The following is a 16,800-nucleotide window of genomic DNA, read 5'->3' as shown; positions in this document are numbered from 1 at the left end:
CAGTTCTAATGAAATGTCATCAATCTGAACAATCTGATTTCCTTAGATACTGTTTGACCTTGTTCTTTATTCATTCATGGGACGTAGCTTCACAAGCTGAGCCAGCATTTAATTGCCCATCCCCATTTGCCCTTGAGAAAGTAGTGGTGCGCTGCTTTCTTGATCTGCAGTCCTTGAAGTGTGGGTATACCCACAATGCTGTTAGAGAGGGAGTTGCAGGACTTTGACCCAGTGACGGTGAAAGAACAGCGATTATATTTCCAAGTCAGGATGGGGTCTGACTTGGAGGGCAACTTCCAGGGGGTGGTGTTCCCCGTGCTTTTGCTGCCCTCGTCCTTCCAGCTGGTAGAGGTCGTGGGTTTGGAAGGTGCTGTCTAAGGATTCTTGGTGAGTTACTGCAGTGTATCCTGTAGGTGGTACAAACTGCTGCTCTGTGCATCAGTGGGGAAGTGAGTAAATATTTGTGGATGGGGTGCCTATCAAGCAGGCTGTTATGTCCTGTATGGTTCAAGTTTCTTGAGTGTTGTTGAAGCTGCACTCATTCAGGCAAGTGGAGAGTATTCCACTCCTCGCCAAGCCTTGTTGACGGTGGACAGGCTCTGGGAATTAGGTGGTGAGTTACTCGTCACAGGACTCCCAGCCTCTGACCTGCTCTTGTAGCCACATTGTGTATATGGCTACTCCAGTTCAGTTTCTGGTCAATGTTAAGCCCCAGTATATTGATGGAGGGAGATTCAGTGATGGTAATGCCATTGAACGTCAGAGGTGATCCTGGATTTCCTCTTGTTGGATAACGTCATTGCCTGGCACTTGCTATGCACCTTCAGCAGTTTGTTTTTTAAATGACTGAGGGCCTCCTTCGCTCTGCCTTCTGCACAGCGCTGGGTTGCCACATTGCCCTTCACTCCCTGTAGCAGGCTCGAGACCCTGCTTGCCTTGCCAGGCAGTGATTCCTCACTAAGATGGAGGAGTAACATTGAATTTGGGTATGTGCATAGATTGTGCCTGAGGCTGTGTGCGAATATGCCTGCCTCTGAGTGTGTGCGTGCACAAGCTTGCATGTGCATGTGTGTGGTCTGATTGCTACAGCTGTAAGGAGCAATTTGTGATGCAGCTTGAAGTGTTAATGCTTTCACCTTCACCCTAGCAAGTCATAGATTCTTCCAACATTTTACCCCGTGTTCCAGGGAGTATCACTGCATGCAGCTATTTCTGATAGTACCTCCTGCAGCCCTTTCTGTCAGTCAGGAAGGCCCCCTGGTGCCCCTGCACAAAGTGCCTTCCTTCTGTCGCGGACCTCATCCAATAGGATCTTTACATCCCTGTTGGTAAAATGGGGATGTTGAGAATTGGCTGGTAGGTAGAAGGGGAAGGGGGTGGATGAATAAGGCATGATGTCTACTTTCTCCTGCCATTTCGTAAGCCTCACCACTTGCAGTAGTAACTTTGTTTTTTTTTCAGAGAGAGGCCTTTTAAGGATTGGTCTCACAAAGGTCTAGTACAATTGGCCTTTCATGCAGAAGCAGTCCTTCACTACTACAGTGGTCTAGCACAAGTTAGAAAGTAAACCCTTGCTGTGGCTTTGCCCTGTTTCACTGTCATCTGCACCAACATCCCCTGATCACAACCCCTCCTTGCATCACCACATCTCAACCTCAAAACTTCCCACTTTCCTACTGTGACCATAAGCCTACTTTTAGGAGAAAAGCACAGCCCTTCTCTCCATCCAATATCTCAACCACACCTCAACATCCAAATCATCATCAACCTGACTGATGCCTTGAGCCTCCTAACCCAAACCCCATCTCTGTGACACTTATTTCAATCCTACAACATATTTGTTTACCTTCTTTCCCACTGCCATCATGGAATGAGCAGAGGAAAAGCTTTTTAGTATATTAAATGTGCATGATCTATTCTTTCACGAGAGGTCGAGCCTCATGCACAATAGAGTACTGCCGTGGTGGGTCCTCACAATAACATGCATTGACCACCATAGCTCACACTTTCACCACGGCTTTCCAAACACAGAAGAATTAAAGGACTATGGTAATGTATTGGTTCAGTTACTGAACAAGCAGCCAGAGTTATGGTTCATTGATCCAGAGATATTGAATTTGAATCCCACCATGGCAGCACGGGAATTTAAATCCAAGTTGGTAAATAAACTTGAAAAGGTAATGATGACCATGAAATTACTGGATTTTGCAAAAATCTATCTGGTTTACTAACGCCTATCAGGGAAGGAACTCTGTTCTTGCCCGGTCTGGCCTACATGTGACCCCAGACCAACCAAAGTGGTTGACTCTTTCTCAGTACAGGGGCAATTAGGGATGCAAAATGTTGGTATTGCCAGTGACATTTACATTCTGTGAACAAATAAATAATAAGTCTAGGTCATGGAGACTTCAAAGTTTAGAACAAACACATCATCACTGGGAGGAAGAATTTGCAATAGAATCCATTTCAAACAGGATACCATAATGTACAAAGATTCAGGATATTTGGATTAGAATGCTATTCAGTGCTTGAGAAAGGTGGAGGTCAATAACAACATAAATTTTCCATTCTGCCCCTCAATCAGTGTGTTTGAGATTTATATTTGCTATCAATCATCAACTGACAATTGTAGAAACTACTTTGTTCCAAAATAATTACATTCTATTTTCAAAATATCAGTGAAAACTAGTTATGAATATTTCAAGTTATAGCCTAAAACTGCATTTTGGTTATGGGTCTTAAGTCTGGCATAGAAAGAACAAGATTGCACAAAAGGTACCCTAATAGTTGGTGAAAACGGATTTACAGAGAAACATTAGAAATAAGAACTTTGTGAAAAAGTTTTAAAAGTTTGCAAAACAAGGCTATATTAATCAGATGCTGAACATAATTACCAGAGTCCTTGTGACACTGTATAAGGAAGATTTTGTTTTGCAGAGAACGGAAGTTTTATTTAATTTTGTTTGAGATTAATGGGTACTTTAATACTTCCCATATTTTAGGTGTTAATGTAATTTGCTCTGTGCTATAATTTGCTATAAATAGTTGACAACAGTTACACATCCTATTACACCTGGTCGAATGCCAAGCTGAAACCAAGATGTAAAGGTCGAGCCACACATGCCTTCCACTTCCCTAATGAGAAAGATTCACAAACGATAGTTCCTCCTCAGCTATTCAGCTGCTTCACTGCCTCTCACATCTAAATCAGAAAAAAAAACAAGCAGAATTTAAAGTGTCTATGCCACAATTCAATACTGCTCTGACTGGAAAGGAAGAAGTAACTGCTCAACTTGCACAATGACTGGCAATTTTATTTTGTTCTGGTCTCTGACCCTTTCTTGGCTTTCTAAAGAGTTAATGAACTGGATGGAATCCTGGTACACATTCCCAAATGATATCGTCATCTTCGCATGAAAGTTCACCTAAACAGTGTCTTTGTTCCAATACAATGACAATTTCATACAAGAGCGCTTTCACTCTCTGAAGACCAAGTCTTCAGCACAGCAGCGGAGATGTTGTCATTGCCCTTTGCACTAACTGGTCTACCCAGTCAATAGAATTACGTCTGGTGAATTGAACTGACCGAAGACTTATTTCTGTGATGGTGGAGATCTCCGGAGGAGACAAGATGGATGATTCAGTTGATAATTTTAGCAGGAGATGGTTGCAAATACTTTGTTTTTTGCATCCAAGTTTGAGTTCTGCCATCACTTAAGATGCGATGGTCACAGAGCTTCTTACATTACAACACAGGAGGCAGCTGCTTGAGCAATCCATCAGTCCCATTTCCCCTTTCATTATTTCTCTGTAACCCTACAAATTATTCACTCTCACATCCTACCAACTCTCTTTTGATCCTTTTGCTGATTACCTGCACCAAGAGGAATTTAACAACAGCCAATTAGCCTACCAGCATGTTTTTGGGGATGTGGGAGGAAACAAGAACACCCAGCAGAAACCCACATGGTCACAAGGAGAACGTGTAAACTCCACACAGACAGCACCCAAGGTCAGAATCAAACCTGGAAATGTAAGGGAGCAGTGCTAACTGCTGCACCATCATTCCACCTTGTCCTAATACCTGCTTAACATCTATGGCTGAATGTGGTACAGTTGCAGAGATTTGATTGGATCCACCATTTAAGAAGTTTCTTCAATTTGTCTAATATCGGCTGCTTCCACTGTTTAGCACACACACTTTGTACTGTTGCTTTAGTAGATTAGCATTTTAAGGTATATTCGGTATTGCTCATGGCTTGAAGGAGATGGTCATGATATTACAGAATCTATTTGTATTTATTTTTCAGAAGAATGGCAACGCTGTCCAGGCCAGCATTTATTGTTTATTCCTAATTGTCTCAAGTGGTGATGGGACAACTTCTTGAATCACTGTACCTGAGTAGGGTGTTCCAGGATTTGAACCCAGAGACAAATGGCAATATGTTTCCAAATCAAGATGGTACGTGAATTGGACAAGAATATGCAGGTAATGGTGTTCCCAAGTGCCTGCTGTTCTTCTTGGTGGCAAGGGTTGTGGGTTACAGAGGTGCCCTTGAGTAGTCTGAGTACCTGCAGCATCAATGAGGATAAGATGCCAATCAAGCAGGGTGCTTTGCTCTGGATGGTGTTGACCTTGTTATGTGTTGTTAGAGCTGCACTCATCCAGGAATGTGTTGGATATTCCATCATACTTCTCAATTGTGTTTTATTGATAGTAGAAGGGCTATGTGTCAGGCAGTGAACTACTCACCACAGCGTAGCCAGCTTCTGACCTGCTCTTGTGGCCACTGTATTTTCATGTGGCTGGTCCAGTTGGTTTGCCGGTCAATGCCTCCCACAACCCTCCACACCCCTCCCCATGCTTTGGTTGGATACAATTCTGCAGTTACTGATGATCAACAGATTCCATCCCACAGGGGTGGATTTGATCTGCCCCTATCTCATTTAGCTCACATACTGTGACTGAGCTTACCCTCATTGTGAAAAGCCTATTTATGACAATTATTAATAATCAGCATAGGAAATTAAGTAGGCAAGATGTAAATGATAAATGTCCAGATATCAAGATGTACATTTTCCCCATCTCTTCCTTTTCCATTCTTCTGTCCGATATTTCAGTTTTTAAAATCACAATGGTTCCTTTCTCCACCTGATCCAAAAGTAGGCCTAATGTGGTATCAATTCACCTCATTGAATTTTTTGTCACCTAAAAGGAAAAGCTTGAGCTGATGTAATTTTTCTGATGCCATAATGAAATCTTATTATAATTATTATTTTAAACAAATGTTAATACATATAAGCTTAAAAAAATAAATTTACACTCAGGAGCCAGCACTAAAACTGTGCATAACTGAAACACATACATGGCATGAGATCTCTTTAAACTAATCTTCACTATAGACATTCCTACCACTAAAACCACAGACCACATATCTAATTAAATTCAAATACTGCACTTCAAATGAGCACAAATCTGCACATACACTGCCCACTAATGTAGCAATCTGCACCTTTGAATATAGAACTGCAAAGCAACAACTTTTGAAATAACCAGTTATTTTAAGAATTATCAGCTGCATTCATGAGGTATCTGATAAATTGCACAGTTCCACGAATCAAAACTGTTCAGCTGTTTCATTATCTAATCCTAGCGTAATGATAGAAAGTATAAGCTGAACAGGTGATCAAAATAGTCATTGCACTGATCTTGAATTCATACAAATAATAATAGGTTCAAAAGTTACGTTCATATCCCTGGGACAACAATTACATTAACTATTATAGAACCACAGAAAACAGGAGTAGACCATGCAGCCCTTCAAGCCTGCTCTGCCATTCAATATGATCATAGCTACTCATCCAAATTCAGTACCCCATTCCAGCTTACTGCCCATATCCCTTGATCTCTTTAGCCATTAGAACTCTACCTTACTCCCTCCGATGTACTTAATGATTCAGCTCCAACTGTGTTCTGTGGTAGAGAATTCCATGGGTTCATCATTCTCTGGGAGAAGAAATTGCTCCTCATCTTGGTCTTATCTTTAGTCTGTGACCCCTTGTCCTGGACTCCCTGCCAATGAGAACATCCTTCCTCTAATAGGACTGGGGTAATCCAGTCCTATTAGAGTTTTGTGGGCTTCCGTGGGATCTCCTCTGATTATTCTCAACTCTAGTGAATACAAGCCTAATTGACCTTCTCTTCATACATCAGTCCTGCCCTCGCAGAAATCAGTCTGGTGAGCCTTCACTGAACTCCCTCCATTGCAAGAGCACCCTTCTTCAGACAAGGAGACCAAAACAGCACACAATACTGAAGGTGTGGTCTCACAAAGGTTCTGTACAACTGCTCTTCTACTGAAATCCTCTCACTATGAAGGTTCAGATTCGCAGTTTTCTATGTATTCCAAAAAAAAATTCAAGAGTCTCACTCTTAGGTCTGATACTTAATTGGAGAGTGTTTACAGACAGTGGAGGAGATATAATTAGAAAACACAGACATTAACTTCAGGCCATGTGAACTTATGTTCCAAGGTTCCGTTGTCTACTGCCAGCCTGTTGAAAGGGAAATGATAGAAATACACAACAGGTCACATTTCAGGAAAATGATCTATCATCAAAACTGTGAAATGTCAGAGGTGTAACATGTTTAATGATACAAAAGAGGATATTTGTGATTGGGTGGAGGGTGAGAGATGAAATGTCAAAAGGAATGTTGAAGCTGCGTGCAAGAAGGTGGTAAAGGTATTATTGAATAATAATAGGTAGGTCTGGAAAAGTTGTTTGTAGGAAATGTGAAGATATGTGACATTAACAGCAGAAGAGAGAGTAAAAATTGCATGCTTGGAACTGTGAGAAGTTGGAATTGATCTATATTGTTGAATTTAATGTTAAATTCAGAAGGCTGAAATATCAATAGTCAGGTATTGTTCTTCAAACTTTTATTACGTTTCACAAACAGTATAGGAGGCTGAAGACAGAGATTAAAGGATGAATGTGTCGGAGGAGAAAAGTGACAGACAAGTCAATGCTCATGGTCTGAATGTAGTGGACACTCAGTCTGTAACTTGGAAGGATACGTAAATCACTGTTTCACCTGGAACATGTTTCTGCCCTGAACAGTATGAAGTGAAGAGGTAAAAGGGCAGATGTGATATCTCTTGCAATCGTACATGGAGATACCATGGGAAGGGTAGTGGGCTTTGGTGGAGATGGAGGAGTGAACCAAAATGTCCCAAAAGGAATGTTTTGTTCAAAACGCTGTAAGATAAGGGATCGAAAGATATGTGGTGATGCCATTGCATTAGGGATGGCAGAAATTACAAAGGATGATCCGTTAAATATGGAGGTTTCTCGTTTCTCATATTTTCTTATGTCAAAGGAGAAGGCCATTCAACCCATCAAGTCCATGCCAGCTTTCAGAACAATCTCATCATCCCTATTCTAACTTCCTTATAACTGACTATTCCTCATTTTTCTATGACTCTATCTGATTCTCCCTTCCATCCACCTACACTAGACGTGTATCCAATTAATGTAAAAATCAGCATGCCCTTGGAATGCGAGAGAAAACCGGAACACCCTATGGAAACCCAACTGGTCACAGAAAGAATGTGCAAACTCCACACAGAAGCACCGGAGATCAGGATTGAACCTGGGTCACTAGAACTGTGAAACAGCAGCAACAGCTGCTGAGCCACTGTGCCACTCAAGCTGAAGACAAGGGGACCCCCATGATTGTTTTGGGGGAGAGAAGGCAGCATGACAGTAGTAAGTGCTGGAAATGGGTCCTGCCAACTATGGCGGAGGGGACCCATAAAAGGCATATCAGAATCACGAATGAAGAAGGTGGCATCATCAGAACAGATGGATTGAAAATGGAGAAACTGAGAAAAGAAAGGAGTTCTTATAAAAATCAGGGTAGTCAAAACAGCACTGCTGCTTGTTAAGCTTACAATAGTTACAATGAGTGTTGCATTAGTTTCACACAGGAAGGAAATCAATTGATCATGACAGCTGCATTACAGAGTACATCTTGTGGCATCTCCTACGCTCAGGTGGCAGATCACAGCCACTTTATAACAGCAAGGGGTAGAGAGATTTTATCGTGATGGTAACTGATATTCCTGAAAATCTTGACTTCTGGAACACAGAATTCCTCAGTGGAGATATGGAGTAATTTATGGAAGGCAACAGTATGGCACATAGTCTCAAATGTATAGCTGTCATCACAAGAACATACAAGATATAAGCAGGACTGGCATACTTGGTCCCTCATGCTTGTTCCACCATCCGAAAGATTATGGTCGATCTTTTATCTTAGTGCCACTTTCTGCACTAAACCCATTCATGCCCAAAAACCTATTGCTCTCTATCTTGAATATACTCAGTGATTGAGCCATTACAGTCCTGTGTGAAGAAATTTCTTACATCTTTGTTCTGAACGGCTGACTCCTTATTTTGTGACCAGAGACCCCACCCAAGGGAAATGTCAATTCTGCATCTACCATTAAAGCCCTTAAGAATTTTGTATGCTTCAGTAAGACCACCTTCACTAATCACAAGACAACCCTAATATCTAGAGTTTAGCAACACTATAACTACTTGGCACTAAAATGGACTTTTTTTTGTTCTGTGTTCTTTCTTGTAAAAATTGTTTAATTTGTTTTTATTGTGAATGCTGCTTATCTGATGCTATGTGCCTGTGATGCTGCTGCCATAAGTTTTTCATTGCACCTGTGCATACATGAACTCTGCGCATAAGACAATAAACAAGACTTTGACTTTTTACCATTCTTACAAACTCAAGAAAGTGCAGACTGCTTAATTATTTTTCATCATATGTCAAACTCGCCATTCCAGGAATAAACATGGTGAACCTTTACTGCACTCCTTTTATTACAAGTGTACCCTAACTTAGGCAAGACGACCAGACCTGTGTGCATTAGTCCAATGCAGTTTCACTGAGCATCTACATAACTACAGCCAGTTCCCTCTATTCCTGTAATTTAACATTTTTGCAGCAGCAACCAACAGACTTCTTCCCTTCATAATTTCTTGCCGTACCTGCATATTAACTTTTAGTTATTTGTGTACAAACACACCCGAGCCCTTTCAACACTAACATTTTTCAATCTCTCACCATTAAAAAAAATACTGTTTTCTATTTTTCTTTAACCGAAGAGGATAACCTCACATTTTACCATATTATATTCTATCTGACATGTGTTTTCCTATTCACTTAGTCTGTCTACATATCCCAAAGCCCCACTGCATCCTCCTCGCAAGCCACACCAACTTCTAGTTTTCTATTATCATCAAACTTGGATTATATTACACTTGATCTCCTCATCCAAATCACTGATATAGACTGTAAACAGTTGGTGTTGTAGTACTGATCCATGCAGCACCCCTCTGTTCACACTTCTCTTTTTGAAAATGACACATTTATCACATCTGCATTTTCTGTTCGTTAACAAATCCTCAATCCAGGTCAATATATTACTCTCCCTGCTGTGACAGAATTCAAAGCATGAGATACAAAAGTGACAAGAGGCCATACAGCTCCTGCTACCTGTTCTGTCATCCAGTAAGATTATTTTTTACCTACAGGCAGAAATGATCAATATTTGTTTTAAGAACTCTGTTTGTTTTATATTGTATTTGTATGTAGATACCAAAGCCCGATCTGCCATCTGGAACTACCTGTCCTGAATGCGGAAGAACTTTCAGAGCCAAGATTGGACTCATAAGCCACTTGAGAGCCCATAAATAGATCAACTGAACGAAGACCATCATCCTCGACCTCAAGGGATTGCCACGACGACGACGACGAGGACGAGATGCATTTTCATATAGCTGAAATAAGTTTTTAACCAGTTTCTAATCTCAGTCCTAATTTCCAGCAGCAACCCCAAATCCTTGGATTACCTTAATATCTAAAAATCTATCTTCCTTCCAGTAAGATCAGCATTCATGGAAAACAATATTTTTTTTGTTCTTCTAAGTGCAACTTTCAAGGAGGCAAATGCACAGCTTCAGTCTGCTTTCTCCATTGCTGTTAAAAATTACGATGCTTCTCAAGCATGTGCCTCTTTCAAGGATACAGAAAACCAAAATAAAGTTTAATATACAAGATGGAAAAGAACAAATAGTTTTTCCAGAAGCTCTAATTCTAATTCATATATTAATATATTTTCATTCAAAAAGTTAAAAAAAATACTTTTACCTACTAGTTAAAAATATTTAGTTATATGAATCTACATATACACACACACACACATTCTTCGGTCAAATATTTATAATTTCTGCTTGTGGAAAATGTCAAAGGACCAAAACAATCCTGGTTCATTCCCATATCTGCATTGCGCGGTGCCTGGAGTAGGAGGTGAATTCTCCTCTCCTTGAATAGAGAGAATTGGTAATGCCTCATACACAAAGCTGAACTACAAACTCCAGAATGCGGCTTATATCAGCCACCACCCACGGGAGCCGTCCAAAAGCTAGGAGATTCAGGGTGATAGTGACCTTCAGCTCTACATGGATAAATGGCCGTAGAAATGTCTGCAGAAGGCAACTGAGATCTGTCAGTATTGACTTCAAAAACTTTAGTCTCAACAGGCATTGCCCCTAGGAGTGTGGCTCCCAATGGTAGGAGTCTTTCTGCACCTTCCTCATTTTGGAATCCTCTAGCAAATCATCCTAGCCTTTAGCCCCTTTCCTCTTGTTCATGTTAAAGATCTGTGGGACACTGTTGAAGCAGAAATGTAAGGCAGCCTTGAGCTCGCTCAGCTGAGCTAAATAATTTGTACCTGAAATCTTCTGGCCTGGGGAATGAAGCAATTTCTGCTCCAAATTATTCACCAACTGAAATAATTGCTGATCCTATGCCCCTGCTATTAAGATTGCTTCCCTGTGAATGCTTCCCTCTCCATGGTTCACACTGAGTGTTAACTTCACTGGCAAGCCAGCAACTAGGCAGTGTGCACATTAATTGATATCATCCAATAATGCTCGTTGCATGAATGAACCAATGCTACTTTTAAATCCAAGCCTATCTTTCTTGGAATTCTTTGTTTGACGCCTTCCAAAACAAGTTTGCGACACTGCCGCAGCACTAGAGCAGCAGTTGTAAAAGTTACTTATGACATGTCAAGGAATTTAATAAAACAGATATAAATAGCTATTTAGCAACAATGCAGGCAAATAACAAATGTTCACTACAACTTATTAGATTTTGGAGACAGTGCAGTGCTTTGAACAGCACGGTAGCGTAGCGGTTAGCGTAATGCTTTACAGCGCCACCGACCCGGGTTCAATTCCAGCCGCTGTCTGTAAAGAGTTTGTACGTTCTCCCCGTGTCTGCGTGGGTTTTCTCTGGGTGCTCTGGTTTCCTCCCACATTCCAAAGGCGTACAGGTTAGAAAGTTGTGGGCATGCTATTTGGCGCCGGAAGCATGGCGACACTTGCGGGCTGCCCCCAGAACACTACACAAAAGATTCATTTCACTGTGTGTTTCGATGCACATGTGACTAATAAAGATATCTTATCTATTAAATGTAGTGGGCTATGGTGGCCTAAGCAACCCTGATGTGTTCAAATGTAATTCTTATTCTTCAAGGTGATTGAAATGTATTAGAGGCCAAAACGCCATCAAGTTCTAACACTGCTAATTTTGTGATCTCAATTGTATTTATTGCATAGAATTTTTTATGAAAAGCCAGCGGTGCTTGTGTAGCTTTGACAAAGGTAGCCCATCTCTCCTTATCCATTTTGGCCTGTGTGCAGCCTTTAATATGGCCAGCCATACCCTTCCCCTTCAACATCTCTCCACCATCATTTACCCGGATTGCTTACCTAATTTCATTCTCATCTAGCCAGTTATAGTCAGACAGACACCAACAATAACTATGTTTCCTGCACCTACTCAGCTACCTTCTACCTTCCCCTCCCTCCTTTTTCTACCTGCAACTACAGATTGAAGCCTCCATGATAGTTGCTAGAATACAAGGTATTTACCACGTGGTTGTGTGTGACCATAGGTAGTGAATCATGCTGGTCAATGCTTGCAGTGTCAAGTGCAAAAATAGCAGATACAGGTATCAAATCTGTGTGCAGTGCAGATTGATATCACAATTTGCCTACTCTGCATTCTTCTTGTGGGTGTTGGCTGTACTTGCATTAACACCCTCACCAAATGCTGTCAGGTGTACCACTTGACAGAAACGAGCACCCACAGCCATAGCACCCAAAAAATGCACGCTACTCAAGCAGATTTTGTACCCCTGGCTTTTCACACTTTCTACGCAATACAGTTGGGATCACAAAATTAGCAGTGTTAGTACTTGATAGCATTTTGGTGCTCTAATGAATTTCAGTTATCTTCATGAATAAAAATTACTCTCGAAAACAAATTGAGGTTTGCTTGGTCCCTCATAGTCCACTGCATCTAATAGATCTTGTTTCTCAAAGCACCACACTGGCTCCAAAATCTAGCATTGTAAAGATCATTTGTTATTTGCCTGATTTGATAATTGTTGTAAATCAAGATTTTGTGCCTGTTTTTATTAAATTTCTTGGGTAGTTCTGACTTTCTGGCAGAATGCAAGTTAACGACTGTTTCAGAGGTCTGCTTCGCAAGTCTCCTGGTTTTTATTTCCAAATACCTGGTTTACCATGGAAAATACAACAAACAAGTTCAATTCTGTTGTGACATATACACTGAAAGCACAGATGATAAATGGAAGTGCCAACTCTCATGACATAAATACTTCGATGTGAACTGAAAAAGTTAAGAGGAAATCTCTGCAGTAATCATTTTTGCTGCCATAATAAAGGGTAAACATATATGGTAATTTCCCCTGTAAATTATGAATAGACACAGCCTGGATATTGGCCCTGCCAGTTTACAAAGCCCCCAAAATGACGGCCGAGAAGTGGAGATGAAACCTGGCTAAGAGCATATTATAGGCCATGATACTGGTGAAATGAAGAGGTCCCCGGAGCACATGCTGGAAATAAGTGTTTTTTTTCTATATTCAAATAAAGTGACAGATGTTTGAAGCCCTGCTACAAGACTGCTTGCCCTGAGGCAACAGATACCAGAACTGCAACCAAGAAAATATATTCTGCCACTGTACATGACTGAATACATTTCTCAGAGAAGCAGGAATCCTTTTAGCGACATGCATTTAGAAAAAACTCCCACACCTGAACATGATCTTGATCCTTCTCAATCTTCCCATCCACCACTGCATCTCATGCCTTTTTCATTTTTACCTTACAAGCGATAAAACTCCACACTACAATGTCTTTCTTTACTGAGCAGGATACACAAAAGTAGATGAAAGACACTATATAGACAACAGTGGACATCAAAACTGGAACTTGGGAGTCAAATTCTTGACCATTAACTTGGCTACCCCATGTAGCTGATTTATAAAGAAAAGGACATTTTACTTATTCTGCTAATTGTGTCTTACCTAATTGATAAAGTGAAGTCCCCAGGGTTGCTTTTGCTGGGTCGAGCTAGGAAACTCCCGTGAACTCCTCTATTCAACAAGAGCTGCTCCGCTTCAATCCCAGTTATATTAGGATGGAACCACCTGTGCAAAAAAAAATAAACAAAACCTTTAAATGCTCAAATAAGACAATCAGTCTACTGATATATCTATCACGTTATTTATTAAAACATTGGCACTCAATAGTTGTAACTGAATAATCTGAAACTAAGCAGGACAAGAACGCTACTTTAATATTGGGTGCTAAACATCTGAAGAATCTTACTTTTGAAATAAAATACTGTGTCAGAGTAATGATGCATAGATTTATCCACGGCCTCTTCATTGTGCAAGCTTGTGTTTAGAATTTCAGAAATTTCTTGTGAAGTATACTTTAAGAAGTAGTCCCTGCGATAATCGCTGTAGAGATACGTTATTTTTCTCAACATTCATCTGGCTGATTAAGGATGCTTCCGCTGTTACTTGTCCTTACCGCTAAGTGGACCAAGTGGGCGAAATGAGTAATACAACAGAGACAAACAAAGTGGGATAAGAAGTATGAGAGGCAAGAGGACAGTGACAACCAAACAGTGACCATTACGGTTGATACGAGTACAATACCAGGATAAATACTAGAAATTCCTTTCTAACTGATCAAACAGTATAAAAGTAATTTTCACAGAAATATGCAAATATGGTGAATAGGAAAGAGCTACTGACTCGTACAGAATCTACCACTTTTGTGATGTCTTATGCATTGTAATACTCTCCCTACCCATAATGTAACCTTCTGTGTGAGATAAAAAAAATCAAATAAACCTCAGGCCCAATGAGATTGAAAAATCAGAAAGTTTATCTCCTCTCCTTTATGCAACAGAAACTAATCCAGTAGAACATATTGGTCTTAAATTAACATCTCATGCATGAGGTAATTACCGCCTTAACGACTGTAGTGCTCAGAGATTGTGGCAATTTCTAAAAATTTTCTACTAGTGCGACAGTTACTTTGCTGCACTTGAGAATTTAATTCAAAGATCAGTTGCATCCATTGTGCATGGATAGCCCACATATGCAGAAGGCACAAGATGAATTTTCAGATGTGTGTATGATTGGTATTTGCATGGAGGCTGTTGGAAATGCACATGTCGAATGACAGTCAATGCACACCTCACTTTCTCTTATGCAAAATTTATTAGTGCATTCATGGCCAGCAGCAAAGTGAACCAAAGTATGGCGGATCATGTGCCTGTCAGCCACCCTTGCCAACAGAACAGCGATCCAATCCGTGATACCCTCTCTACTGCTGTTTCTTCCTTTGATGCAACCCCTTCATTGACTTTGTCTTTCTTTTCATTAGTGTTTCTTTCCTTCGAGTCCTGTTACATTGCAGCTCAGGACATGACCCTCCATCCCATCCAGTTCTCTGTTAATGAGCCCTCCAAGCACCCCAGTAAATGTTGCACCCTGTAGAAGAATTTTCAGTGATTGCCACAAACATAAGAGCTAGACTGGCTGAGGCTGTGACTATCTTATGCAAGGGATGTTAATTCAAGACCAATACAATCTCACCACCTAACTGAGCTATAAGAAAAGCATTTTTGTGTATTTCCACGTGCAAGGCCTGTTCTGAAGTGCCAAAGTCCCACACCTAGTGCACAATTGTATATTGCTGCAGAGGGATCTGACCCAAATTTGGCCCCATCCCACAGACATGGTCCAGCTTGAATGCATCATTTTAGCGACTTCATTCCCTTTGGATCTATCTATGCCACTATTTCCATCCATGTGCTGTTCTAAATGTCACCATCCAAAAACATAACACCAATTTCCACAAATAGACTCATATCACCCAATTCTGACTCAATAATCTCTCTTAGCTCTTCCATCTCTAAACTGTCAAATTGTTTGCTATCCAGTAGCGGAGATGCAGATATTACCCAGAACCAAATACAGGGGGATCCCCAGGTTACAGGAGATCTGAACGAAGATCTGACTTTACACACGTTCTCCCAGATTCTGCTCTCAGGTATAGTACTTGAATCTCTTCACCAGGAAACAATTCAGAGATCACCCATAGAAAAGGCCAGTGCCTTCTCCAAACTTTCCTTCAGCCAAGATCAAATGTTAAGAGCTCTGAGCTACCTCTGGTTGGTGTGCACTCTCTTTTATTAAACTGCCAATAGTTTTCTCATTGATTAGCAGGTCAGCTCCTCCTGTCACTCAACCTGGGCTGCACTCAGACAAACATTTGTCACAGTTCACTTGCTGGTAACAACTCCTATCGCCTATGCTGACCTTCCCCAGTCTTCTGTTTGCAAGTCAGTACCCACAGGCTAAGGATTTCACATTACGATTTTGGGGGAAATTGTTCAATTTACAGACAATTTTCAGGAATGGCACCCTTACATAACCCAGGGATCTCCTGTACTGAGAAGACTAATTTTCCTAAACCTCAAATTCCATTAGTCTCCCAGCATGAGGCTAAAGGAAACAGTTTGCGGTCTTCGTGCTGTTGTCACCATATAGTCAGCTTCTAACCATATCCTTAATATTATCTGATTACACCCACCAGAGTGCTTCTGCTGCTAAAACCAACACCAATCCCTTTGTTACCTTGACATGATAATTCCAATGGATTCTCATGCTGTTTCCCACTTTCCATGAACCCAAGGTCATCCAATACACTGTTGTACTTATTCTAACTTGCAAAAGTACTGCACATCAAACATCCCTATGCTTGCTGACCTACATTGGCTCACAGTTGAGCAATGCCTCACTTTCAAAATTCTCATCTGTTTTCAAATTATTCCATGGTCTTGGGTCACCTTATTCCCATAATCCCTTCCAAACCAAATCTCCTCCGAGATATCTGCACTCCTCCGATGATCTTGAATTTAATTGTTCCACTATTGTCCTGTTTTTAAACACCAGGGCAGCAGAAAACTTATTAACTAGTGAGCACAAACTTAAGATAACTTGTATGATTAGAAGGAGGTTAAGAACAAAAAATTCTCTCATCAAGTGATGGGAGTCTGGAACTCATTGTCTGAAAAGGTAGAGGCAAAAACCTTAATTACATTTAAAAACAGCCATTATCTGCATGGTTATTGGACCAAGAACTAGGGAGTAGATGAACCTGGTCCATTGTTAAACAAAATAGCCACAAAGGGCCAAATGGCCTTTTACTGTGCTTTAAATTTCTCTGATTCTACAATTCAAATGATTCCACAATTCATTGGTAAACTTTTCTGCCTCCTGTCCACATTCAAACCAATTATTAAAATGTACTCCTTTGTCTAAG

The 16,800-nt window shown here is 40.7% G+C and overlaps 1 protein-coding gene across 3 annotated transcripts in view; it reads right to left on the bottom strand.

Annotated features, from left to right (window-relative positions):
* Window positions 1–16,800, bottom strand: part of ptpn11b (protein tyrosine phosphatase non-receptor type 11b) — a 101,115-nt gene that overhangs the window by 53,451 nt on the left and 30,864 nt on the right. For all 3 annotated transcript variants that reach the window (XM_052039308.1, XM_052039310.1, XM_052039311.1), the window contains exon 2: window positions 13,482–13,604. In XM_052039308.1, coding sequence (XP_051895268.1) covers window positions 13,482–13,604 — 123 coding nt within the window. The remainder of the gene's footprint in view (window positions 1–13,481; window positions 13,605–16,800) is intronic.

Source organism: Pristis pectinata, chromosome 26 (genome assembly GCF_009764475.1).
Source record: "Pristis pectinata isolate sPriPec2 chromosome 26, sPriPec2.1.pri, whole genome shotgun sequence".
In the NCBI taxonomy this organism is placed as follows: domain Eukaryota; kingdom Metazoa; phylum Chordata; class Chondrichthyes; order Rhinopristiformes; family Pristidae; genus Pristis; species Pristis pectinata.
The sequence above is the reverse complement of the archived record's forward strand: the minus strand, read 5'-3'. Positions and strand labels throughout refer to the sequence as shown.